The sequence below is a fragment of the Balaenoptera musculus genome, chromosome 9, assembly GCF_009873245.2.
Source record: "Balaenoptera musculus isolate JJ_BM4_2016_0621 chromosome 9, mBalMus1.pri.v3, whole genome shotgun sequence".
Taxonomy (NCBI): domain Eukaryota; kingdom Metazoa; phylum Chordata; class Mammalia; order Artiodactyla; family Balaenopteridae; genus Balaenoptera; species Balaenoptera musculus.
The window spans coordinates 48,789,404-48,815,735 of NC_045793.1; the positions used below are offsets into that span (position 1 = coordinate 48,789,404).

The 26,332-nt window shown below is 42.0% G+C and overlaps 1 protein-coding gene across 5 annotated transcripts in view; it reads right to left on the minus strand.

Annotated features, from left to right (window-relative positions):
• CREB5 (cAMP responsive element binding protein 5) overlaps window positions 1-26,332 on the minus strand; it is a 406,791-nt gene that overhangs the window by 296,414 nt on the left and 84,045 nt on the right. For 4 of the 5 annotated variants that reach the window (XM_036863403.1, XM_036863401.1, XM_036863402.1 and 1 more), the window contains exon 4: window positions 19,698-19,819. The exons of the other annotated variant lie outside the window; for it this stretch is intronic. In XM_036863403.1, the coding sequence (XP_036719298.1) occupies window positions 19,698-19,819 (122 nt within the window). The remainder of the gene's footprint in view (window positions 1-19,697; window positions 19,820-26,332) is intronic. 5 annotated transcript variants of the gene reach the window in all.

Sequence of the window (26,332 nt, forward strand, 5' to 3'; positions counted from 1 at the left end):
CAGCAGCCCAAGCCACCTCAGAGCAGCTGGAGAGGGGTCCAGCTGGACCACGGCACCTTCCCAGATCACAGCAATGGTGAACGTGGTCCCCTTCGATGAGCTGCGCTCAGCGGCAGGCCTTTCAACACCTTCCAGGTCAAGCATGACCCTTCTTATCCGGTCGTAGTGAGAAAAACAAGGGTCGGGTGGATTGGAGCCTGTGACAAACAGTCTGGAGGCATTCAAAAGCAAGAACAGCAGCTCTGAATTGCTTTTGTTCCTGTTCCGTTCATCACTGCTCCTTCCCAGGATCAGACGGGACTTTTGGAATTGGACTGTCTTGGGACTTTTTAAATCCCTGCTCTGCCACTGGGTGACTAAGAACAAGTAATTGAATTTCTGAGCTTCCTTTCTTATTGGTAAAATTATAAGTGATAAAACCTGCCTTATGGACTTCTTATCGGGATAAGAGACAATGTTTGTAAGACACCTGGCAGATAGTAGGTGCTAAGCAAGAAGTAGTTAGTGCTAAGATCAAGTGTCCCAAACACCCCCTCCTTCAAGGCAGATTACCATATGGAAATGTAATGCAAAGTGCGTTGGAGCCCAAAATATCCTGAAATTGGGCTGAGTTAACAAACAAGCAAAAGCCATAGTCCTCCAGCACCCTCTATATGGCTTTCACTTTATTTCACTACTTTTGAGTGGGAGGAAATTATTCTGGAATGCCTTCTGTTTTGCTCCCCCTTTGAGAAGGCCGTAGAGCAAGGGAATCAGGATGGAAGAAGGAAGAGAGACAATTTGTGTTCTTTATTTTTCCCACCTTGGATTGGGTGGTGGAGGGAATGAAGAGGTTGATTAAAATGCACCACCCTCTTGGTCTTGGGTAATTGCAGTTTAATTATACTTGGGGCAGTGGTTTTATCATATTAAATTTGGGGGAAAGTCACAAGATGAGTCATGGAAAATTTTTTGATAAAATTGTGGAAACTTGGGACATTCGTGATTTTTTTTTCCCCTTGCCTCACTCCTTTCCTACTTTCCTGATCCACCCTCTTCTGCCTGCCAACAGGCCTCCCTGCAGGGAGCCATGCTGCGAAGGCTCCCTTCCCACCCTCAGCATCTACTCCCTGGGCCTCAGGCTTTGCTGAGCCTCACAGTCCGGCAACCTCTTCCCTGTATTCTGGCAATACTGGAGCCCATCTCCTTCCAGGGGGCCAGCTGGTCACACAATTAAGTTATGGAAACCAGTTGCATGCTCCAGACCATAGCTTTCCAGTTGCTCCCATAGAAGAACCAAAAATCTCTTGCCTTTCTTCATAAATCATATTCCCCTGTCTCCAAGTTTGTTGCGTCAGAAGTACTGGGGCGTGTCCTTGGGTTGTGAGGACTTATTGAAAAGTCACTCGATGTTCTACCCTCTCATTGCCTCTCTGAGTTCCAGCCTTGAAGTGACAGGCCCATATACAGCCCATACGGTTGTAGAGGTCCCCCCCAAAGAGATTCTGAGACGGATAATGGTCAGAGGACGGCCAACGAAGGGGAAGAAGCATCATATTTTTCCTTTCCAGAGAAACACACCAATTCTGCAATGGCAAGCCTTTTTTTTTTTTTTAACCTAAAACGTTTGCTAAGGTAATAATAATTATAATCACAATCACTCATTTTTATAGCACATTAAAGCTTATACACTACTTTCACATAATTTAGAATCAAAATGCTATGTACTCTTGATGTCAAAGCATCCTCAAAAACTATCCTGCTGGCTATTTTTCTTCATCATGAAAATATTCTCCTTGACAATTACAGAACAGTTGGTGCTGACTCAATTAGAGCCCATATCAAGAAGATCTACTCACTTGAAGACAGAAACTATGGGCCCAAGTTTCAAGAAATCTTTGGACATGTTCAAAATGTCCTGAAGTGACAATACATTCAAAGAGAGTAGGGGTGGAACAAATGTCAACATAGCTCTGACATAAACTAGACAAAACATACTTTCCATTTATTAAGTATATTCTACATGCAAGCAAGGCAACTTGCTAGGCCCTTTACATATAATTATGCCTAAACCCCACCATAACTTTACAAGGCAGACAGAAATGAAGGCTCAGAAATGTTAGGTGACTTGGTAAGGCCACAAAACCAGAAAGTCAAGATATCTCAAGCTCTTTCCATTGCAGTCATGCAAAGTTGGTTTCAAAGGATTATGGCTCCATGGAATGTTAAGGGCTATTCCACAGAAAGACAAGGGTTCTGTGGTCAAATAATAAGTTAGAAAAATGGTGGGTTGAGCAAGGTTTCTTTCACGCAGGACCTCTTCAAGCCTTTAAAATGCCAACGTACATTGTGAATCCCCAAGAGAAGAGTAAGATTAAACAAACAGTGAACCTCTTGACAAAGGAATCCTTAGAGCAGCATTTCCTTAGAACAGTGATTTTCAAAGTACAGTCTCCAGACCAGCAGCATGAGCATTACTCTGGGACTTGCCACACCCAGACTTACCAAATCGGTCTGGAGTGGGGTCCCAGAATCTGTCTTTTTAGCAAGTTCCCAGGTGATGCTGGTGATGCTGGGATTCTGATGCAGCATATTTCTCAGGAGTAGTTTTCCAGGGAAGGCATTTTAGTAAACTCTGAAATAGAAGTACTTGTGTGGCACTGACCTTTGGCTATTTGGTTCTGGTAGCAAAAGGAAAGACAGGAGGACAGGCTTTTACTGGGGCAGAAAGTTGCTCTTTCAGCTCTTACTTAGGAAGGGATAATAGTAATTGTGGTTGTGATAGTTCCAAACTAGCTCTTGGAAACTGGAAAAGCCCATTTTGGCATTTCTCACTGCAACTGGCCCAGGGTATTTGTCATGTCTCAGCTCTAACTCCCTGATGGGTTGCCCTCCTTCGATACAAAGTGAAAGAGTCAACATTCTGCCCCCATCATGGATTTAATATTTCCCAGTTTTCCCATTCTTGGTAAGGGGTGTAATAAGGTATGGATAAATCAGATACCACAGGTAGAGAATTGAGGGCCTCACTGCATCTGTAATATTTGTGACAAAAAAGAAAGCAAGAAGGAGTGAACTGTATGATTCAGAGCCTATGCTCCAAGCTGGTGTGGACCCAGGCACATACCCATATTCTCTCCTCCCCACCCCAGAAGGACCAGGCGTGGCAGGCGAGCAGCACCTCTTTTGTGTACAGCTGGCCTTGAAATGGCCAGCATGGCCAGTCCACGTGGCCATGCAGACTGTTTTCTCCAATCAGGCCAAACTTGCCGAAACCATGAACTCAACCTGCCCAAAAGAGGGTTTATTTTTCTTTTTCTTTACCAACAATGTTCTGTAGTAACCAAAACTCTGGTGGTCCTCAACACACAGACACTGGAAGAAGCAGGGCGTTCCAGGAAGCTATTCAAATGCCAAAAAAGACAAAATAAGATGCTATCTGCGGGATCAGCAATTTTGCAGATAAGTAACTGAGGAATAGGTGAGTGTGCTCTAAAGATGTTACGGTTTCATTTCAATCTGTCCCATGGGAACTTCTACTGCATTGCTCGGAAGAAAGCATCCCTGAACATTTTTTCTGACCTGGAAATCAGCCTAGCCAACATCTGCCAAACCTTCCTAAAAATAAATACTGGGTATACTCACTACCTGGGTTGTGAAAGAAAATGTTGGGGAAGCCCTAAGACTTTGGATTTATATAAGAATCACCTGTAACAACAGAAGACTGTCTCCTGCTGTGTATGGATCATAGACACCAAACCCACCTCCGAGTTTTGACTAAAGGCTTTGGAAGGTTTTAGTCTCTTGGCCCATTGCAGTGATGAAAGGGACATCTGAGTCACAACTACCACCTAAAATCCAGGAAAAATTATGGGCATAGAGTATTTGCTTAGTTTCCCACCGCAGATTTGGCACTAAAGTCTCAGCAGCCTTGGGTATACATATAGTGAAGGGGAAGAAAACAAGAATTATTGAGCACCATTGCATATACATTACTGTGCTTTACATAGGGGGCTTCGTTTGCCATCAGCAACACCTTATGAGATAAATAATTATTATCACCGTTTTACAGATGAGAAGACCAAGGCTCATGATGTTACGTTACTTAACCTACCTAACTTACCACTCTCCCCCCATCTCACACACACACACACACACACACACACACACACACTACTGCGTTAGGAAATCCTTAGCTTAGCCCTATTTTACTATTATGGCACGAAACACTTGTCACACTTTATTATAAGTGCTGGCATTTTAAGTGATATCTTATTGTATCCCAATGACTGACACATATAAAACACTGCTGAATGAAAAGATGAATTTCTCATTCCAAGCCTTCTTGCTTTCAATTCAAGATTCTCTTCACAGTATACTATTAACCAATAACAGTGTTGTTGGGTATTTTTCATCCTCAGTCACCCTAGCTCCTTCATGAATTAGCAAATTTCTTGAAAAGAAAATGGATACTGAAACGCTTTAAGAGACCTCTCAAAGTGCTGTAGAAGGCACTTCAGTTCTCCTTGCCTCGGATAAACCAGGTAAAGTAATCTTGCTGTATGAGGACATTCATTCATGCATTTATGTTCATTCATTCACCCATTCCAATAATTCTTCGTGGAGCTTCTTCCATGTGTGAAGCAATGGTGCTGGGAGTGACAGAAGGGGCTAGGCAGTGCCTCGCAACAACACGGCTTACAGTCGAGGGGAGAGGAGAATGCAGCGAATACGAGAACATGACATAGGCAGGTAGAAGTGCCATAAGAAGTGCTTGAAAAGCAATGTGGGAATTCGGGGAGGCCAAGGTTACATCAGGTGAGGGGGAATCAGAGAAGGCTTCATGGGGGTGGCGTCTGACATAGGCTTTCATGAATGGGTTAGATTTGGTCAAAGACGAGGTGAGGGGAACATCTTCCAGGTAGAGATAACTGTGTGGGCAAGAGCACAGTGAGGTGGGGAAGACACAAATAGGTTTAGGGAAGGGAGTCTTATTCCATTTTCCTGGAACAGAAAAGACACAAGAGAGAAAATAACACAAAAGAGAAAACTGGCAAATTAAGTCAGGGTCAGGTCAGGAGGAATATGCAGCTAAACTGAGTAGCCACAGTCATTGTCATTTCTATTGTACCTGTGATTCCAGAGGAGCTTAGGACCCATCAAGAAAGCCAAACTTCCCCCTGTATCCTCAGACTAGCAGCTCCCCTACCGAACGGAGCCTTGGCACCTGGTCCCCCTAGCATAGCACCTGGGACATCTTAAGCCCTCGATAAAAGTATGTTGGCTTGAATTGGGAGGACATAATAGAAATATTTCCAGGGGTGGAATTTGGGGGTGGAGGGAAGGTGCACGGCAAAGCTTTCCTTTAAAATCAAACGTTTAAACATATAACGCTGACCACAGCCTACGTATTAGAAATTACTCTATCCTACTGCCCAAATTCCTATGACACCCAGAAATAATGGTGTAGCAACCACCGCCCCCCGCCCCCCAATTCAAGGCAATGTCCTAAGATACCATAGCAGCATTCTCCTAAGTGTGCTCTCCTCAGGGGCATTCAAGCAGGTATTACTCTATTAGAATCTAACGTAAGCTCCAAATACAGCTCCACTCGGCAAATGTTCATTTTACTCCAGGAAAGCAGTGGTCACTAGGAGCAGGCATGGAAGGAAATATCTCATAGCAGGAGGATGTTACAAAACACTAGAGATGGTCCCAGGTCTGGTTTGGACCGGGAATTATGTATTTTAGTGAGTAGGGCGGTGGTGGTGGACTGCATGCCCTCAGTGACATTGAAAAATGCATTTTGAAGAGAAGCTGCCTTTTTCCTGAGGTTTCAGGGCCAGCTGTGCTGCTGCAGCCGCAGCTACAGAACACGGAAGAAGTTGGGGCTGAGACTGGAGGCCTACAGAAGAATTTTTAAAGACCAGGATAGAGTGGGTGCAGTCAAGATTTTTTCATGTATTTGTGGAGATCAAGCAGAGCTTGATGTTTTGCAAAGCTTCCACTGAACATTTTTTTAAAGTAAATTAGCATGTATATTAAAATATACAGGTACCATAAGGAAATAAAGATAGGAAGAGGCAATCTGAAGTAGTGGGAAGCAGGAATTTTCCAGCAGACAGTCCTATGTACAAATACTGGATCTGTAACTTCCGAACTTTGTGGCTTTCAGCAAATTATTTAAATTCTTAAGTTTTAACTTCTTATTACGTTAAATGAAGGTAAAAGCAATTATCTCATAAGATTGTTGCAACAATCAGGGAATAATGTAAACAAAACTTCTAGCACCATGCCTGGCAAATAGTAGGGACCCCTAGGTGAATGGTAGTGAATTTTATGATTACTAGTTCATAATCTCAATTTCTAATAATTTGGTGTCAGGTTTCCCCACTATGTCTAAATTTGTATAAAATGGGCTTTTCACGTATCCTTATCTCTAAACTCAGTTTTCAGAGAATCGTGGAAACTGTGAGTTGGAAAGAAACTTAAGAGTCATATAACCCAACCTGGATATACTCCTAAAGGACAAATTCATATCCTTTCCTAAAACATCTTCCTGGCACGCAAGCTCTCTCTGTGCACCAAAACCAGCCCTTATTTATATGGTCAGAGAGACAGGATTCTGGAGAGGGAGGGCCATGGAAGCACTCTGAAGAATACCAAGTGAGATTCACCAATACATGGCTTCTCTGTGGAAGGTAAAAGAAATCCAGTCATTTGGTAAAAGCAATTGCTGTTTTAAAATCTATTAAATACAGTGTTTGACACAGTAGAAGGGGTTATAAATAAACAATAAATCATGCAATTATTACTGTTTGAATTTTGGCAAGATAATAAAAAGAGCAGGGGTATAATCAGGAAATAATAGAAAAGATCTGCAAGGCACCCCTGCAATTAGCGAAAAACAGAACTTGGCTTCGAGTTGGAGCCCCAATATGGCTCTCATTAAAGAGCCTTGGGACCTGTTCCTGGGGCAGACCTCTGCTAGCTTGGGGAGAAGTGAGGTAACCAAAATGTCAGTGCACACTCCACCCCCCCACCCATATTCAGATAATCTTTTACTATAGTATTATAACCACCTGGGCTGAAATGACTACCTTATGCCGAGTGAAGACCAATCCACGGTTTTCCGAAACTCTAATTGAGATGTTTCCTGTTCTCAGCTTGTTGACTCTTTCCTTTGTAATACCATAAACACACACACACACACGCACACACACACACAAACACACACACACACACACAGAGGCATTGTGCAATGGGCCCTTTCACTCATGTTTCCTTCCCCCTTTCCTTTCACCTTCTTTTATTAATGGTACCTCTTAAAGAGATAAATGCTCCCACACGAGTGATACCACTTAAACAGATAAATAGTCCACACTGGAGAAACACAGAGAGCATGAGAGAAAACCCTGTCTTATTAGACTGGAAACAGACACACTATATTAATGCAAAAAAATCAGCATATGGTTCTAATAGGCTTTCTTAAAATGATTTATCAGCTGTGATTAAGCCCTCAACCAGCATGTCTATCTTCATAAATAAAGCAAAAGTGTACCTTGCTTTCAAATGTATCTGCAGTATCTTATTACCCAGCCCCGTGCAGTGCACTTCACTTACAACACAGCTCTGGGGAGCCAAGAATTTGTGTGCAATCACAAAGTGTGTGCCCTAAAGAGACTGCCAAGATTTAGGACTCTTATCTCCGAGATAGTCTTACTAAAAATCCATTACAGTGAAGGTTTGTCCCCTCTCTCTGTGCCATGGAGTTCGGCATGGCTGAAATATGAACAGGTAATTAAAAGGATATGCCTGATTTTACAGTGAGCCCGGTGACACAGAATCACCAAACAGCTGTTGGGAAAGGCATTTGGCACAAGGAGCAGGTTACCTCTGCCAGGGGGGTGTGGAAAATGAGGACCACTTTAAGAATCAGAATTGGTCTCTTTCTTCTTTTCTACAGAACGGAAAGACAAATGCAAATATTAGTCATCTTGGTCGGGACCTCATTCTCCGGCTGGCTAATATGTCAGATGGTCTCAGCGGCACAGATTAAAGGGGCTTCACAAACACCCCGGGCAGGGGATGAGGAAGTCAGGGCTAAGACTTCCAAATGAAGGAGGAGGAACTGGGTGAAAGAGTTATGAGCACAGTAAGCCGTAAACGGATGTTTGAAAACTGTACCGAGTCAAACATTTCATGTGTACAGGGCATGGCTCTGTTGGAGTGGTTATTTACTCTTTGATTAAAAGCCAGTAAGTCCAGGAGGATGAGCTGAATAAATCCCACAAAGCATCCAAGGAAAGTATTTTAGTGGCGAACTTACTTTCAAGCCATTCCTAACATACACACAAAGCCCCATTCACATTCTACCTTCTAACACCCACCCGAACGCTAAGATCAGAGACATATAGGATGTCCCCCGTTCTACAGCAGCTTCTCAAGCTTTTCTCTACACTTTCAGTTTGGCTGAAACAGAAATGTGCGATCTCAGAGTTCTTTCACAGCAACAAACCACTGTTTCACGATTTAGGCAAATTTGCTGAGGTACTGTGAGATTTTGTTAAAAGGCAGCAGACGTTAGGAAGGGCAAATTTTAAAATCTCAGAAGAGAAAATAGTGCTTGGACTACTCCATCAGTATTGTTAACAGATTGTTTTCTGTAAAATACACCAGTCCATTGTATTAGGAGTGTGGCACGGGTAGCTGTAGTCTGTGAGTGTTAGACTCAATTAGAAGAACGGCACTAATGAGGTCAAAGCAGCTCTTCCCTCCTGTGATCACAGACTGCACCCCTGGCCCTGGCCAGCTGTCTGGCAATATGTGCTTCTGGTCACAAGGGGGTCCATGCGCGGGCGTGTGTGTTTGGATCTGTGCAAATCCATCACCACTAATGGGAAATCACTCCTAAGTTCACACCCAGCTGATGGGCAAATCAGGCGTGCCATCTTCACAATCAGAGGGCAGCAGGCAGCTGTACTTGGACATCAAATGTTGTTAAAGCTGGTGTAGAATTGCACATGGTAGGCAATACTAGGTAATGGTCAGAAAAGCGAGGAATTATTCACAAAGCCTGATGGCCCACTTTGCCTAAGACATGTACTTGTGTATGGGTGCATTATTATGATACAAATAAAGAAAGACATCTAGCAGAAATCTGGAACAAGGAGCTCTTCCCCTCCTCCTGCTGTGCAGGGGAGAGACGTTCTTTCAGGCAGCGATGTCACCACTGCCTTACTGTCTCTGTGAAAGTGGACTTGGAATTCTGTTCCCAGGACCCCTTTTAGGACACTTCTTTCAGTCACCTGAAAGAATGTACAAGGTGAGATGTTGCAGCAATATGTGAATCTAACACCATGTACCTAGGAATCGGCTTTATTTTCTATGCTCCAGATCTCAATATATTTGAACTATGTGTGTTTTTAACTCCAAGGTAGTTAAAAGGCCCGGTTTACCGGTGAGAAAATGAAGTCATGCATGACTTTTAGAGAATGAGGGATGGAGTCTGGTTTTCTTGCTCTCGTCCTGAATTCAGACAACACTCCTCCTTACTTCACAATCCACCCCGGAGCTGTTGCGATTAGCGCAGGAGGTGTCGGGAGGCGGTTTTCAGGTGGACAGAGGTATCACAGTGTATGTCGCACTTTGGCACACCACACCACAAAAGGGGCTGCCAGAATTCTAGACCATCTTGTTCCCTTCTGGTCACTTGGGGACCAACCAAATGGGGCTGGAAGGGCGGCGCTCACATGTGCTCTACATTGCCCTGGAAAGCACAGGAATGCCTGGACCAACTGTGCCAATGAATCCAGCAACAGCCTCACATTTGTAAATCCTCTGGGAAAGTTCCTAAGCTCTGTGCATAACAAACCATACCGGGAGAAGCCAGAAAGGGGACGACGTCTTTGAGAGCGGCTGTGATTCAGAATGCTTGGCACTGCATCATCTGTAGTCAATCAACCCGACAGGCACACAAAACACGACTGCTTTTCTTCTTTGGGGACATGACTGTTTGCAGAGCCCAAACAAGCCCCCACCCAAACATAAAGCCACAGAGAAAGGCGGCGCCCGGCACCGACTCAGGCAGGATCGGTCAGCACTGTGATCAACTTTCAAAGTTTTCATATAACAGATGGTGTGCTCTGTCTGTAACTCAGATCCCAGGGATGCCTGGGCTGCAGCCACGCTGAACCCAAAATGCGGGGCTTGCCCCACTTCACGGAGAAGACTGGGGAGGCCCCCAGCATGCAGGACAATGAAGGGAGAGGTTGCAGGTGGGACAATCCGTCCTTCTAGCTCCAAAGCTGTCCCGTGAAACAGCTCACATTCGCCTTCAGGTCAAAAAGTCAAAATATCATCTACATACACAACAGTCTGATTCTGCCAACGCTAGTGAGTTTTATTAGAAAATACACGCTTAGAGGAGATGCTGAGCGTAAAGCCCTTTTGGCATTCCATTTCACTCTAGAGCCAAAGGAGAAACTGGCCCCATCACACAGAAGAGCCACAGGTTCAAATAGGCTAAAAATAGCCTTTCATATCCCAGAAAGCAAGGAACAAAGGGAAGCCCAGCTATGTTCTGGAGAAGTCTGCAGCCAATATTCCTAGCATATGAGGAGCATCCCAGCCCAAGAGGGAGGAGCCAGCAGGTGATTGTGCCTGGCCACCCGAGGGAACGGCCTGACCTCCTCTCCAATCCAACCAGCCTCTGTGGGTCAGCAGAAGGGCCAGTTCCCCTAAGTGTAGGAATGTGGTACAGGGGGGGAAATCCAGCATTTTATCAACTTTCCTAGGTTTTTGGGTTTTGGTGGAAGTTGGGTTAAGGACAAGGAAACTGTCCCTCCAGGGTTCTGGTACTAAAATCAGACACTGCACCCCAGGTTTGAGTCGACAGCCAACATGCTGGAAACATGGGCAGGAGGAATGTGTGGAATCCCAGTTCCTGGCCTCATCCTTATCAATATGGAAATAACTTAACAGCACACAAACGCTAAAGCAGGGCTCCCAGAGTAAATCACTCCCATACCTGCTCCTAACCATACTTAATGTTCACCTGGATTTATGAGATGATGGAAGCAGAGACTCTTGCAACTATTATATTCTTTTCCTTTCCTCTTTTCCTGGTGTCAATTTTTTTCTCACGTCTCTGTGAGGGGCCCAGGTAAGCGATTCTTAGCTGCAGATGCTCAGTGCGGCTAACACGTGGTCCAGTTTTCTAAATGTGAGTGTTGTTTTTTTGCCCAGAACGGAAGCTTCATCTTCTAGTCATTTTGTTTAATCCGGCCCAGAAAACAGATCTGTTTTCCTGCCTGCTTTCGGGAGCATGAATGCAGGGCCTCGCAGAGGACAGGACACGCTCCCTGGGCAGATGCAAAAGCCTCCTGGCCCCAGGTACACACCCACTGCTGCCGGAGTCTGGTGGGTTGCAAGTCCTGAATTACTCACAGCTGGAAATGGATTCCTTCGGAGGAGAGCGTCCATTCGCCATTGTGATTCCATTTGGGTTAATACCTTGAAATCCCAGCCTGGCTTGCCTGCCTCAGGACAGGTAAGGAGTGATTTTAACCAGCTGAGATCCCAACCCAACCCCAAACAGAGAAAGCACCCTGATGAGAAAGTCTCCAGCTGGGAAAAGCTGCCCTTTTTTGGGCTCTTAAAGCTGAGCTTCGTAATTATTTTAGTGAGGAGCCTCCCAGCCAAATAATTCAATTGGACTAATTTTCAGCTACAGTAAGGCCGCCTGATGGGAAGGCAGGCCAAACAAGCGATCTTCACAACCCGAGTCTCGGTTGATGATCGTGCCTGAAGAGCTTCAGGGCTCCACTGTGTTTTGGGCCATTTTTAGTTCCTTTTCTTAGTCTTTTTAAAATTTTTTTTATTGAAGTGTAGTTGATTTACAATGCTGTGCCAATCTCTGCTGTACAGCAGAGTGACTCAGTTTTTAAGTGCCCCTCCCCATCCCATCCCCATCCCTGCTTTGGTCCTTTTAGATGCATTCCATGCATAGAATCTCCTAGAATCAAGACTGCGTTTAACAGCTCCCAAAGCACTCCCTTTTATACTGATGACATCCCACACCAACCCCTCTACCTTTTAACAATGACAATACTTGGAGGAACTTTCAACTTAACCACAAGTGAGAGGCAAACACGTTCAAGAACAATTTTTTTTTTTACATCTAAATATTTCAGTTTGTTTTCACTTATTAAAAAATACATTCAATTTTGCGATAATACTTAATTCTAGGTATTTCTTTAAAGTTGGGTTAGAGGTCAAAACATTTTCTTGGAATGTGCAGCGGTAACTCAGTAGGAAGTGATGATGGGCTAGACTTGAGGTGATAGAAATGGAAAATAAAGAGAAGAGATGAGGATTCTGGCCTAAGGAAGCTCATGGGGGGCAAAGGAGGGAGTGAAGGCAAAGCTGCCTCCTGAGGTGGATGAACTATGTCTCCGACAAACTCAGAGGCAGGTGGGGGGGTTAGACATGGCAATGAGTTTGTGCAGGAAAGCACTGAGCACAGTTCTGGGCACAGTGCGTTACAAACAGCAGCGGCATCTTCAAGTGGGAATGCTGGTAACAGCTGGAGGGTAGAGATGAATATTCATGGTGAGGACTAGATGCACAGATAAAGGAATTGTTGGGTGCAGTTGATTGCTAGGTTATGAGAATGTACAAGTTTTCTGAAGAGAAGGTGTAAACAGAAACCACCCGAAAGTGGATACAGCAAAAGACAAGGAGGCAGAGGGAGCGCAGTCAGAGAGGTAGGAGAAAAGCCAGAATACGCGCCCCCTGTCACTGGTCCCCATTAATGGACGCCTATCAACTCTTTTTGTCTCTCTCGATGGTTTATTCTTTTGTATTTAAAATGGGGAACATAGTACTGCCATAACCACCTATAATTATTCCCTGTTAACTAGAGGGGACAAAATCAAATTATCATTAATAACATGTTCAAAATGTCCCATGTGTCAGATATGCTTCCTGACTATAGAAATACTTTGATTATTACCATACCCAGTCACAACTGAATAGGAAATACTGGTGCAAGAAAATGCTATTTTATTCTGCAGTATTTCCAACACAAATAGAGGTTCCCAAAATCAATGCCAAGCTTCCTCTAGCAATCTTCATGTTGTATCTTAGGATCCAGTCCTCCAAATCTCTTCTACTCCACAGCTTCAAATGGAAACATCAGTATCTCACAGGAGAACACCCATCACTGCATGGGATGAATGCAAAACTTTCTAATTCAAACTTCAGCCTCTGAAAACCTTATAATCGGTTCTCAAAAAGACCTCAGGCAGAGACCTCAGTCTTGTCAGAACAAATGTCATGTGACAGCAAATATAAATAAAACCTACACCAAAAAAAAACACTGAACAACAATAAAACCTGCCACTCACAGGCCATTCATCTGCCATTCATCTGCCATTACCAGTGACCACCCCCTTTTAATTTGGCTCCTAACACTGGCTGAGGGCAGGGTCATGAACTGCCAGATGATTTAGCATTAGAAAGTAAACCCTCAGCCTCAAGAGAGATTTTCTCTTTAATGTGAAAGTTAGATTGCGAAGACTCATCCATTAAGGTCCAACTTAGCCAAATATACAAACTGTCCAAGGGAGGATATGAGCAAACACCCAGTACCCATCTGGGTCAGTTTTCCTCAGAGCCGTGGGCCTTCCCTCCCTCATCATCCACGTCAAACATACTTGATTTTATGTGCTCACTCTTTGCAGGGCAACAGACGATGCATTTTGCAACTTTGAGGATACCCTGAGTTTCCACCAAAAAACAAATAAAAGAAACCAACTCTATGAGTTGTTTTTCTTTCCCATTCCATTTTAAAATTGAAGCCGAGCCTGAGATCACATCATGATTCACTGACATATGTGGAAGTGGATACCAACTCTTAATAATCTCTGTTAAGATTGTACTCATTAATCCTAAATCCCAGGGAACTACAAGTCATGAAATAGCTTCCAGTTTATCCACTGGTTTAGTCATACCACTGAGTGGGATGCAAAGACCAAGCCAGCTTCTCTTCCAGCATCAAATTCCATCTAGGCTGAGAGCACAATTTAAACCTATAAGGAGAGAGCTGAAAGTGCTTTACATTTGTAGTGTGCTGAAATGGAGGGGGAGGACAAGAGAATCCTTATGATATAAGGGTTAGGTTTTCCAGTTATTGGGGTGGGGGAAGAAATAGGTTGTCATCTCTCAATAATGTTGCCAATGGGTGTTTCCTTTCACTCATGCTGATTGAAAAAAAAAGCCAAAAAGATAAAAAGGTAAAAAAGCCTCATCTACTAGGATTTAGCAAACATGGTGACATTTTCAAAACCTCAATAAAACCAAGTTTATGTTTCAGAATGCTTCTTTTTCTCCAGACTTCCGGGGCGGGGGATCATATTACACAAATATCCTAGAAGCAAAATGTTAACATAACCGGAAACATCAGCTGTTGCAAGTTTGCTCAACTTGGTATCTTTTATTTTCCACCCAGCAGCCACTCACACAATGCCACTCACATCTTCCCCAGAGAGCAGCCATGCCTGATAGTAGCTGATAGAGCAAGACTGTAACGAAGGCAAAGCACCTCCCTTTCTGCACCCTCTCTCCTCAAGTAACTGGTGGTGTCCGGTGACATGATTTCCAGGTACAGAATTTAATCAGATTGAGCAGCCGACTTTTCTGAGCTGAGGCTGACCTGGCCATGCCCTGTTCCATGACTCCTGTTGAGCTGGGATCCAAGATCTTAAGATTGTAGCTTGTCCCCTGTTCCCATGTGTTAAACAGTCAACACCCTCTGGGAATAGACTGCACTTTTCATCATTTGGGTAGGAATTCTAGAGCATGGAAATGTCCTAATTTGCTATTGCTGCATCAGCATAATGAGTCAGATTTAGGTCCTAGGGGAGAATAACAACACTTAACACTTATACACCGCGCTTTTCATCTTCAGGGTCCTTCACCACGTTAGGCTGTAATGTTATATTTCTCTCAGCAAGACAAAGGAGTTCATTTCTAGTCCTTTCAACTCCCCTTCCTTTCTTATACATACAGACACACACACTCCCACACAACTGCTATCATATGATGAAACTGTCTCCCACCTCCTAGATATGTACTGTCGGATCTCTTTTTTAAAAAAGAAATCAAATGTGAAAGGTCAATTCACCCTTTTTTTAAAAAAATCTTTTGTTTTTGTTTTTTTCCTCTAACGTGGAACACAAAATCGGCATGTCAATTGCCAGTTACTGGAGTCCATTCAGTATTACTGCTAGGGTTCCCATACTTGACTTGACTTTTCATGCCTCGTGGTCTTCTGTGTCATCTCTGCCCACTGAGGAGACTTGAAGGCTCTGTCTTGGAGGATGGAGGACTCTGTCAAGTTCCCTGCTCAGACCTCTTCTCTACCTCATTTCCATTCACTCCTGGCCCAGGTCATTTCATTGAGTCTCATGTATTTAAACACCACCTACATGCCAATGACGCCCCAGTTTACATCTTCAGACAGGTCCTGTATTACATACCTATATATTCATTTGCCCATTAGATGTTTCCACTTAACAAGTCTGCAAACAATCTCAATTTTCCCCTCAAACCTGTTCCTCCCACAGACAGCTCCATCCTTTCAGTTGCTGAGGTCAAAAACCTGGGTTCATCCTGAAGTCCACCTCTTACTCCCCAGATGTAATCCATCAGCAATTCCTGTTGGCTCTATCTTCAAATTAGATCCAGAATCTAACCACCCCCTCCATCTGCACCTTGGACCAATCTGCCATCATTTTTAATCTAGATTCTTTGAATACCTTCCTACCTGGTCTCACTTTGCCACTCGCCTCCAACAGTTTACTTCCAACTAGGCAGCCAAGTAAACTTTCTACTATCTAAGTCAGATCCTATCACACCTCTGCTTACAACTGTCCTACAGTTCTCCATCTCACTCAGAATAAAAGCCGAAGCCTACACAGCCTTCCCGGACGGGCCCCCTCAGCCCACTCTTTCCATCACTACGTACCTTGCTCTTTGCAGTTCCTCCAGCCCACAGAGCGCCCTCCAGCCTCAGGGCTTTGCACCCACTGCTCTCCCCACTCTCCTCCCCAGTACGCACCTGGTTCAGCCTTCTCCTCCTTCAGGTCTTGGCTGCATGTCCGCTTACCAGTGATGCCCTCCCAGACCACCCCCAGCACTCCCTGTGCCTCTTCCCTGCTATATATTTTTCTCTATAGTACTTATCACCTTTGGACATATTATACATTTTATTGTTTTTACTTGCTTACTGTTTGTCTTGCCCATGAGAAGTAAGCTACCCGAAGGGAGGGATTTATTTTTTGTTTTTTGTTTCAAAATCAGCTTTAGTCCATGGTATATTCACCAATGCCTCGGACAGTGCCTGGCACATGGTGGGCACTCAAAAATATTTATTGCGTGAATAAATGATGAACAAAAGTTTCTCATCTGTTTCAGGACTAGCCTGACTTCTAAGCCATAGGCAAGTTGAGATTTGTGGTACTGCTAGTGAAGGATGCTTTTCCAAGGGAAAAAAAATATCTCTCATTAGAGAGTTTTGAAGCTATGGGTTTATACTAAGGTGGAAGACTGAGGCAATTATGGAATGTGTCATCTTCTATATAATATATGCTATGGATACAGACATTGGGGTTTTTTCTATTGGTCATTACCTGCCTCTAGCCTGTCCTCATTCTATACACACACTGGGATGCTTTTGAAAAAGGGTGTCAGGATTAAAGATAGTCTGTAGAACAGAATTTTCCCCAACAGACAGCCACACGGGCTAAACAAGGATCAATTCTCTATTTGCTCTTTGATAGAATTTTCTAGACCAAACTTCAGCTAGAATTTTAAAGGTGGAGGGAAGGACCAGTCCAGTCTTTCTAACATTTCTGTTTCAAGTACTTAGAAAGTTCAAGCAAAAACCTTTTTTAACCAAATTCTCCAGATAAACGAATCCATCTCTCACTTTACTAAAACTTGCTGAGGGAACTAATGCAAGTCTTCTGTTAAAAGTCTCAGAGAAAAATAAATTAGAAGAGAGTTGGAGCTTAGAATTAGAAAGGAATAGTTATCTGAATGTGGAGCGAAAGGGAAGAAGAAGACAGAACTTAATGATGACAAGGTATGTATTGAAAAAAGAACTTGTATTCCTACATTTCAAGCAGGGAACAAACAAATGAAGTAGGAGGTGGGGGTAGCAGTGTGCCAGGGATGGTCGGAGCTGGAGTAATGTGGTCAAAGGGACGTGTAAAAGTATGTTGGCAGATTGGAGAGCATCTCCTACTCCTAATTTCCCCATCCTGTGGCTTCCAAGGAAACGCTAGGGCAGAAGCCACCAACACAGCCTATTTGGCCACTGGATGAGTCATCCTGAATTAGGCCTCAAGAAGGCGTCCTCTTGTGTAGTCATGGCCACCGAGGCTGGATATGGCCCTCTAGTTTGAACGAGGCAGTGGAAGAGGATACCTCAACAGTCTGAACGCTGTCCAACTTCTAGTGCGTGCAAGTGAAGTTGGGGTGTGAGACACTGGTCTCCTGAGGGGCCCACCCCAAAACCATGGGGGGAAGCTCACTGCAGGGTCCCCCACCCACATACCCATCTCAAAGTCATCACATGACTAGTGTTGCTAAGAGCAACATGTGAAAGAGAAAAAGACATATTTCTACAATGACAATAGTCCTCCTCAACTTTGCTTGCCTAATTATTTTAATTTTTAACATTTAATTATTTGTACTCAACCCACAAAGAATCAGAAGCAACTCACACACACAAAAAATGTATAGCATGAGAATGTTTTTTTAAATTAAAAATCGGGACCAGAGGAAATATAAACTGGAACTGAAAATCTAGTCCGTGGGGGAAGTAAAATGCTCATTACAGTGTTCTAAAAAGTTCTCAAAGTTAAGCAGTCAAATTGGCTTCACGTTAACAAGCAGTCAAAGCAAAAAGAGAAACAGAACCGGTTACAGGATTCTCATGTCCACGAGAAGAAAATATTTCAGTTCCTCAGGGGAAGCAAACTATTTCCTGGAATTCAGATCTGCAAGAATTTCCTCCCATGGGGCTTCATATAGGAGATCATGAGTACTATGCAAAGGAGAAGATCTAAATCCGCCCCCCTACCATGGGCTTCCTAAAGCTGTTAAATATTGGAAAATGTCTTCGGGAAAATTAAGGGTATACACTTCGATTAAAACCCTTCTATCAGAAATGAAGACGATACAGACCAAGTACACACCTTTCTTATAGTTTGGAAGAAGCCAACCTTGACTATCTCAAGGAATGAATGAACTTAATCCCTCAGTCATCTACAGATGCCACGTCCATCAGCAAAGCTAAATTTATTACTCAACCAGAGGAAATTTACTAGACTTTTTGGTTCCTCTGTCCCTTGCTATTTTTATGTTTTTTAAAAAATCTATTTCTATTGCAATGAAATATAGAATGCATGCCTTCTTTTTTATTTAGTTAAAAATTTCAAGTGCTCAGAACAGTGTCTGGCAAATAAGTGCTAAATAAGTGTTTGTTTTGAAAAAGAAAAAACGTCCTTCACTGGGCGGGTGTAGGAGCGTGTCAAGTATGAATGACTAATTATAAATCAAATGAGTTGATTGAGATTTTAAACCCCTCTTGTAACCTATTTTCAGGATTTTTCCTAAAGCAGTACAGACTAAATACAAACCCGTGGCTATTTTGATGTGAGAATGTGACATGAAAAATCTGGTGGAGGGGGATTATTATAATTTCACATAGAGGAGGATTCAAAGGTTTTGAAACACTTAGAGAAATATCAGAACCTTTTAAAATTTCTTCTCCAGATGGAACAGCTGGAAGTTCAGAATCCATTACAATGTAGCTGGCGCTTCCTTTCAACCAACTTTCACAGTTTAAGTCTCTGTTCATGGGATGTATCTAATTTGTTGTTTAGTACATTGTGGGCATTCAACAATGGTCTATCAAAAAAGTTTAAAAACACCAAAAAGCTTCATTATCATATTTAGTTGTGACTCTATTTCTTTTCCTTAATCTGGTAAAGTGATTTTTAAATCACTTTACACAACATTACAATAAAAATTGACTATATTCTGGAGGGATTCGTAAAGTGACTTTTCTACATTTGTAAGGACAAATAATCCACACGTATAGTGAAACTATTTGTTCCAACAACAACAGACGTTCAATAATATGACCAGGAAGGAATTATGAACGTGGTGGAGAGATATCGGGAAGATTATGGAAATCAGACAGTTACAACCTGGGCCAAAATCAGATGAAATCCTCTCTCCTACTGCTACAATCCTTCGCTTGTCATCTTACCCCTTGACCCTTGTCTTTTGCACTCACCACCCATGTAAAGCTTGCTATTATTTAGCACAGTAAAACAACAACTTTTGAATAGAACAATTCTGTGAGTTTTTCTGACTCAGGTCAAGAATCAGGTAACTTTATTTTGGCTTCAATTTCATATTTCAGATAATCTGCTTTTCCCATGATTTTTCTAGCCTTGGATTCTACCACAACCAGGGATTCATCCATTTTTAAAAAAAAAACCATCAAACACTTGCAAATGGATAAATGCTGTTTTAGAGCGTCATCAGCACAATCTTCGGTGCCACCTAGCTCCCATGCAGATGTTTCTAGCAGGTGCTAGAGGAGACACCTATCCAGGTGTCCATCCAAGCAAACCTACCCGCTTGCTGCTCTCCTCCTCCTGAGCCTTCCTGAACTCATGCTCGAGGGAGCAGTCCAGCTCATTGAAGAGCCCCACCTCCTCGCAGTTCTTCAGGAATCTCGTTGGGGTTGGAGTCTGATCTGAAAACAGAGACCGAGTGATCATAAATGGGACCTTTTCCTCAAAAGTCAGTGGCAAGTATGAGCTAATAAATTCACTAATCCCCTCCACTCGCCTTAATGACGATGCCGAGTGGCCACCCATAATCTTCCAGCCCTTTAAATAAAATGAGAATATGGAAGAAAATAAAACCATAAAGCCCAGAGGAGCAATACGATGTGTAGAAGGCTGTGGCATGGAAGGGCTTCCCAAGCCTCCCTCTGGACAACTTCAGGCGAGGAGATCCCACAGTTGACTATCTGGAGTTCATATCGTTTGAATACATATTGCAAGGTGTGGAATAACTCTCTTTTAACTGGAAAAAATGATTTAGCTAAAATAAGGCCAAAAAAATCTACAGAGTCCATGTTAAGCCTGATTTTAGGGGGCTGGGAGGACAAAAAAAATTATAAATGTTTATATCAAACAAAAAGAGAGAAACAAGCATTCAATTCCTTTTTCTTAATGGAGAATAAAAATTCAGCAATTCTTTCTCTCACTTTCAGAGTCACAGAAGGATGATGAAAGGTTCCAAGTCAAACACATTCAGCTTCCATCCCTTAAAAATATAATTATTAATTTTATTTTCCTTTTGCTGTAGCCAAAAGAATGTTTTGAGAAGACTCTCTAAAAGGAATAGAATTTCTTTCATATTCTTGATGGTCTGGAGAGCTTACTACTTAAAAACTGGAGGATCTGAAACCACTATTTGTGGCTTAATATTTATGCAGCATTTGCAGTTTATAAAATATTTTCGCACACATTCTCTAGAATCTAGATCTCACAAGATCCTATAAGGTAAGCAGAGTAGAATCACACCTTTGTAATTATTAAGGACAGTCATCTTCCTTGTAAAGGTGCACTGGAGTGGACATGAATAAAACTGTGTAAACTGCCTTTTTCACAGAAACAGAAGACAAAAGAACCAGAGAGGACCACTTCCCAGTGGGGAAGTCTGGCCAAACCAATTATTTTACAAGCGAAGAAAATGGAAGGCCTGAGTGATTAAGGGTCTTGTCCAAGGTCTCCCAGGTAGATGTGGCAATACTAGGATTATAACCAAGGGCTTGGTGCTATTTCCATTATATACACGCATTATTCCCACCTGAGCATGTGGCAGACACCGTTAGATTGATTATGGCCCTTGTCCAGCTTGACCTACACTCAGTCTCAAATCTCTTTCTGCACAGTTCTCTAAGCCATCACCACCAGTCAAATGAAGAATGCCCTCAAGTTGATATGAATTTCCAATTTCTGCACTCTCTTTATAAATTCCTATATGGCAAGAAACTAGAATCCTATTTACTTTTCTAAGTCATAAAGAGAGTAATTAATCCCAGTAAATTATCTACTGAGATTCAAAGAATATCTTAACACCCATGAAGCTGAAATGGCTCGATATCTCTATTTAATCAGCCCTTCCAAGGCAATGTCTCCCGATACCCTATGGGCACAGAGCTTTACTGCCTGAGAAGTACCCAAATGGTTGATTTGGATTCCAATCAACAAAATACCCATCTGCATTCTTTCCCATTCTTAGCCCAGTCTCCAAGATTCTGAGCTCTCTTTGTAGTACATAGAGAGCCTACCACAGACGATCATAAATTGGACATTATAGATAAAAGATATGCAAAGGATTGGGTTTCACCGAAAATAGTTTTATTAGAAAATTAATTAATTTATTAAGATACACATATATGCCTACGTATCCAATGTATACCTATAGCAGTTATGTGTTGTGGCTTATAAAATATAAAATTAGTATTTATGCAGCATTTTGCAGTTTACACTTTCACCCACATCGTCTAGAATCTATTAATAGATCCCACAAGATCCTATGTGGTAAGCAGGGTGCATATTATTTTAGGACAGGAGAAATAAGTTAAGTACCTTGCACAGGGTCACACAATTTGTAACCATCTTATCACTATTAAGTCCTCTCCTACTTTCGGACAGAATCCCTTCTCAACCTAAATCCCATGCTTTGCCTAGACTCTCCTCCCAGGTCCAAAGTTATTTGGTGCACGTGTAAAAGACAACACTGACAACCCAGAAATCCAGATTAGAAAATCATGTGGTTTCGGGGAAATTACCTACATTCTCTGGACTTCAAGTTCATCATCTGTCAAATAAAGTTCTAAAGTTACATGATTCTGTGAATCCTAAAATCACCACCACAACTAGGTTCGCTTCAAAAGTCACTGTTAGTAGATCAAAGAAAATATGACCACGTAAAGGATAGTTGAACAGGAACATCAGTAACAACTGGTTAGACACTGTAAATTAGGCCAGAGGTAAGGGCTAGATATATAGATAAAGGAGATTTATGAACAGAAGGTGTAAATAGACAAAACGTGAGAGTGGAAATATAAGGGTGTGGTGTGTGTGTGTGTGTGTTAAGGGTGTGTGTGTATGTGTGCGTGTGTATACGTTTATTGGATGCTTAGTCCATGCCAGGCATAGTGCTAAGTGCTTTGTATGCATCATCGCATTAATTTTCACACCAACCACATTAGGTAAAAATTATTTCCTCCATTTTACTTATGAGTAAACTGAAACTCGCTTTTGGCCCCATTTAGAAATGGAGTTGCTTAATTGTATAAGTAATTGACATTCCTAACAATCCTTGGTTCTTCTGAAATATCTTGGAATCATTTATATCCTTCACACAATAGAACTGCATTACAAGCCTACAGACTCTTCACTATCTGAGAGGAACATTTTTGTGACTAAAAAACCTGAGAAAGTATCACATAACAGAACTGAAATATTAGACCACTTGTCATCAATGGGAATTTAGTTTGCCAGGTTTTAATTTTCTTTTTATTCCTCTATGCTTCTTTGTTGGAGATTTACAAGTTGAGGACCATGATTCCAGGTAGAGAGAATAGCAATCCTAGAGGCTCCATAAGACTCCTGAACTCTGAGACATGTTCATGAGATGGTCCATGAAATTGAATTCAGGTTGGCATTTGGGGGCCCAAGCCCCAAGCAAAGTTGAGAGATGTTTTCTGTCTCCTCTAACACAAAATTATTCCCAGATACCAGCATGCACCTACATACATCAGCAAAGGGAGGCTGAAGGAGCATGGCACAGGACAGTAATGGCACCATCCATCATGCTGAGCCTCTCTGCAGCAATAGGGAAACAAAGCTATGGAACAAGGGGAGCTATGGGCAGTAAAGACAGCTGGTTCCCTCCTATCCCCAGAGACAAAGACTCAGAGGAAGGCCCCAGAGTTGTTACCAAATGTGACTTTCTTTGCTGTATGATAAGAGTGAGTGAAAAGCAAAACTGTAACCTGTATCCACATTTGGAATAGATAAGGCACACTGTTCCTAATATTTAATTCATTTTCTTCTTGTGAATGAGCTATTCTTTCCAGTTACAACAGGAACCAGAAAATGGAGCTTAACTTTTGTTTTAACATTTATTAGAATTAATACAGGGTCTCTAGTCATCTTTCATCCCACATGGTACCAGTTCCAAGTAAGCCAGGAAATGTGCAAATCTTCAAAAGGGGGACAGCTAAATCTATCAGCTGCTTAAATAAAAGAGGCAGAGTTTCTCAGCCACATGAATGCCTTGTCAAATAACTATTCCAGCTTAAATTAGACCAGAAGTAAGTGAGTAATATCCATGGCCATAAGTTAAAATTCTTGTAATCTACACCTTATTTAGAACCAAGAGCATGCACCAGTTAGCTATAGCAGCAGCAATTTCTATGTCCAGAATAACAGTGACCGATGCTCTACTAGGGGATAATATCTAAGGTGTGTTCCGTAGTGACAGGCCACACTCCAAGGTCTTACAGGAACTGGTTCCATTGGGAACTCAGAGCTGAGATGACTGTTTAAGGACTTCTGCTCCCCTTTCTTTCAGTGCTTCCATTCCAGTGAGGTCCATCTGAATGAGAGAAGATAACCCCAAATCTCAAACTAAACAAAAAGTTAATAGCTTTTGAGTTTCAACTTTACCCGAGCTGAAAGTATTTTGTTGTTACCTTTGTAAATCTGCACTGGCGCTGAAGAAATGCCTGCATGCTACCATCTCACAGTCTGCAAAGAGCACACGAGGTTCTCAGGAGACCTAGACACCCAGGGCCAGTGCAAGTGAGAAATCTTACCCTCCTGTACTCCTCTCAAGCGTTGTTGGGGATTTCTTTACCAATCGGACATGAAAGATTTGCACCAAAAGGGATAAAATACCTTTTGAAAAGTTGGTCATATTTCAACATCTGGTTCCCTTCCTGGAATGATGAGTTTGTTTCTTGAAAACAGGAGCATCTTTTCATAAAATCACTGCCTCTGTAAATAGCTAGGTAGAGGACATTTGCCATGCAGAGGTTCTACCTGCATATCTGCCCGGAAGCGTGCCACAAACTTGGCATTATGAGTTAGGAATTCACCCATCATTTCTATGATAGTAAATCCTGTATCACATTACATCTGGGAAGGACCACAAGTATATGGTTAGGACTACTAGGAAAAAAAGCATCTCACTCAGTTTTCCAATCAGTCCATAGTCTGTCTACCATCAAGTGCTTCAGTCCCAGCAAGTATGATTATTCCAAAGCCTAAATGACAAGCACAAAGCTAAAGCATGAAACCTGATTCTTCTTTTTAAAAGTGTTTAGTCTGTTCTACATTTAATAATAGGTTGCTACCTTATTCGGTTTCAGAGCTGTGTTTGAGTTATATGTTTGTCTACATTTCATTTTCCTCAATGGAAAAAAAAAAAAAGGCAAGGTGACAAGCCATCAGTTAAAAAAAAAAAAGGAAAAGCAGACTTCCCATCATATACCAGAGGAGAAAAATAGGAGTCCCCTACGCAAAATTTTTTTCCTATTGGTCTGATAGTCTCAGCTACAGTATTACTAAAGGACTCTATAAAGTAATTTTACATCATTTTGTATTAAATTGATACGATAAAAGCCTCACTAATTCAGACCAGTTATAAGAAAGATCAGTTTGAATTAGTGACCATTCTTAACTATAGGGTATTTTTTAAAAGGCAATGCATTTTTATTATTTACATGACTCAATTTCAGCCAACAAAATGTAGCTTAATGGAATTCCTCAAGAATGCTGTTCAAATCAATAGAGAAAAGTATTGGAATTAGCCTATCTATTTTAGTAAGAGTTGGGGTTCTCAAAAAAGGCATTTCTCTTCGAGACTTTTAATATTCTTTTTATAGTCATATTTATCCCATGAATTTTTCAGCAAATGCTTTCTTTAAAATATTCTTATACCTTATCTGAATTTTAATAAAGTCCTAATTCAGTTTACATTAAATGAATTTTAAAATGCATAATCCTTTATAAGAGTAATAATCAGTAACAACTGACAGAATTCCGTGGAATTCTAGACAGGCTTCTTTGCGATAAATGTGCCTTTTATTGAGTGTGAATATACAATAGGAGCACTAGGGTCCTTTCAGTAACACTGACATAACTATTTCCCTACATCTGTCCCAAGAGGCAGTGCTACCATGGGACAAACCAAGGTAACTCTGGTTTTTAAACAATAGCTGTGGGATGCTTAAAAATTGACCCGGACTGGGGTGATCCAGGTCAGTGAGACACACTCTCACACTCTTGAATCACATGCTGGAATACATTCCTGTCAAGGTGGAGAGCTGGTAGACTAGATACCCTTAGAGAGGCTGTGAGTCAACTAGAAAATGCTCTGATAAAGGCATCTCTTACAACACATGGCTCCAGAAGACACAGATATAGATTTAAATAATTCAAGTATACTTTCCACACCTACATACTCACTATCAGCCATGGCTTACCCCTAAGTGTTACAACAGCAATTAAGCCACAATTTTATTTCACTTTAGAGGAGCTGAGCTGGTAAAAAGGGTTATTAACGCTGTGAAACCATGTCTCTGCTGGCCACGTGAACAAAGGGATCAAAATCTGCCCTGAATAGTGGAAGCTAAAGCTTAATATTTCCACTTAGTCACTCATTGCCTGAGTTCTACTATACTCTTTGTCAAAAGGGATTGGTTTCCAGATTAAACAGACTGGAAGCCAGTTTTTCATATATAAAGGAAGACTGTAGATCAAGGCCTTTGACGTATCAGGTGAATTTTCAAAATTCTATTTTGCTTGACCAACTTAAAACATGAATGAGAAGCTGACATGTCCAAATGCCAATGCAGTAAGTCCCTACATACAAAAGAGTTCTGTGCCGAAAGCGCATTCGTACAAGTCCAACAGAATTAGCCTAGGTACCCAACTAACACAGTCGGATATATAGTACTGTACCGTAATAGGTTTATAATACTTTTCATACAAATAATACATAAAAAACAAATAAACACAGTACAGTAAACTACACAAAAGCACAACCACATGCACTCACATGACAACGTGAACTAACTTATGTGACTGGACACGCTAACGAACATTTGCATCTTTGAAAGTTCGCAACTTGAAGGTTCGTATGTAGGGGACTTACTCTAGCCACTTATTAGAGTGGGTGA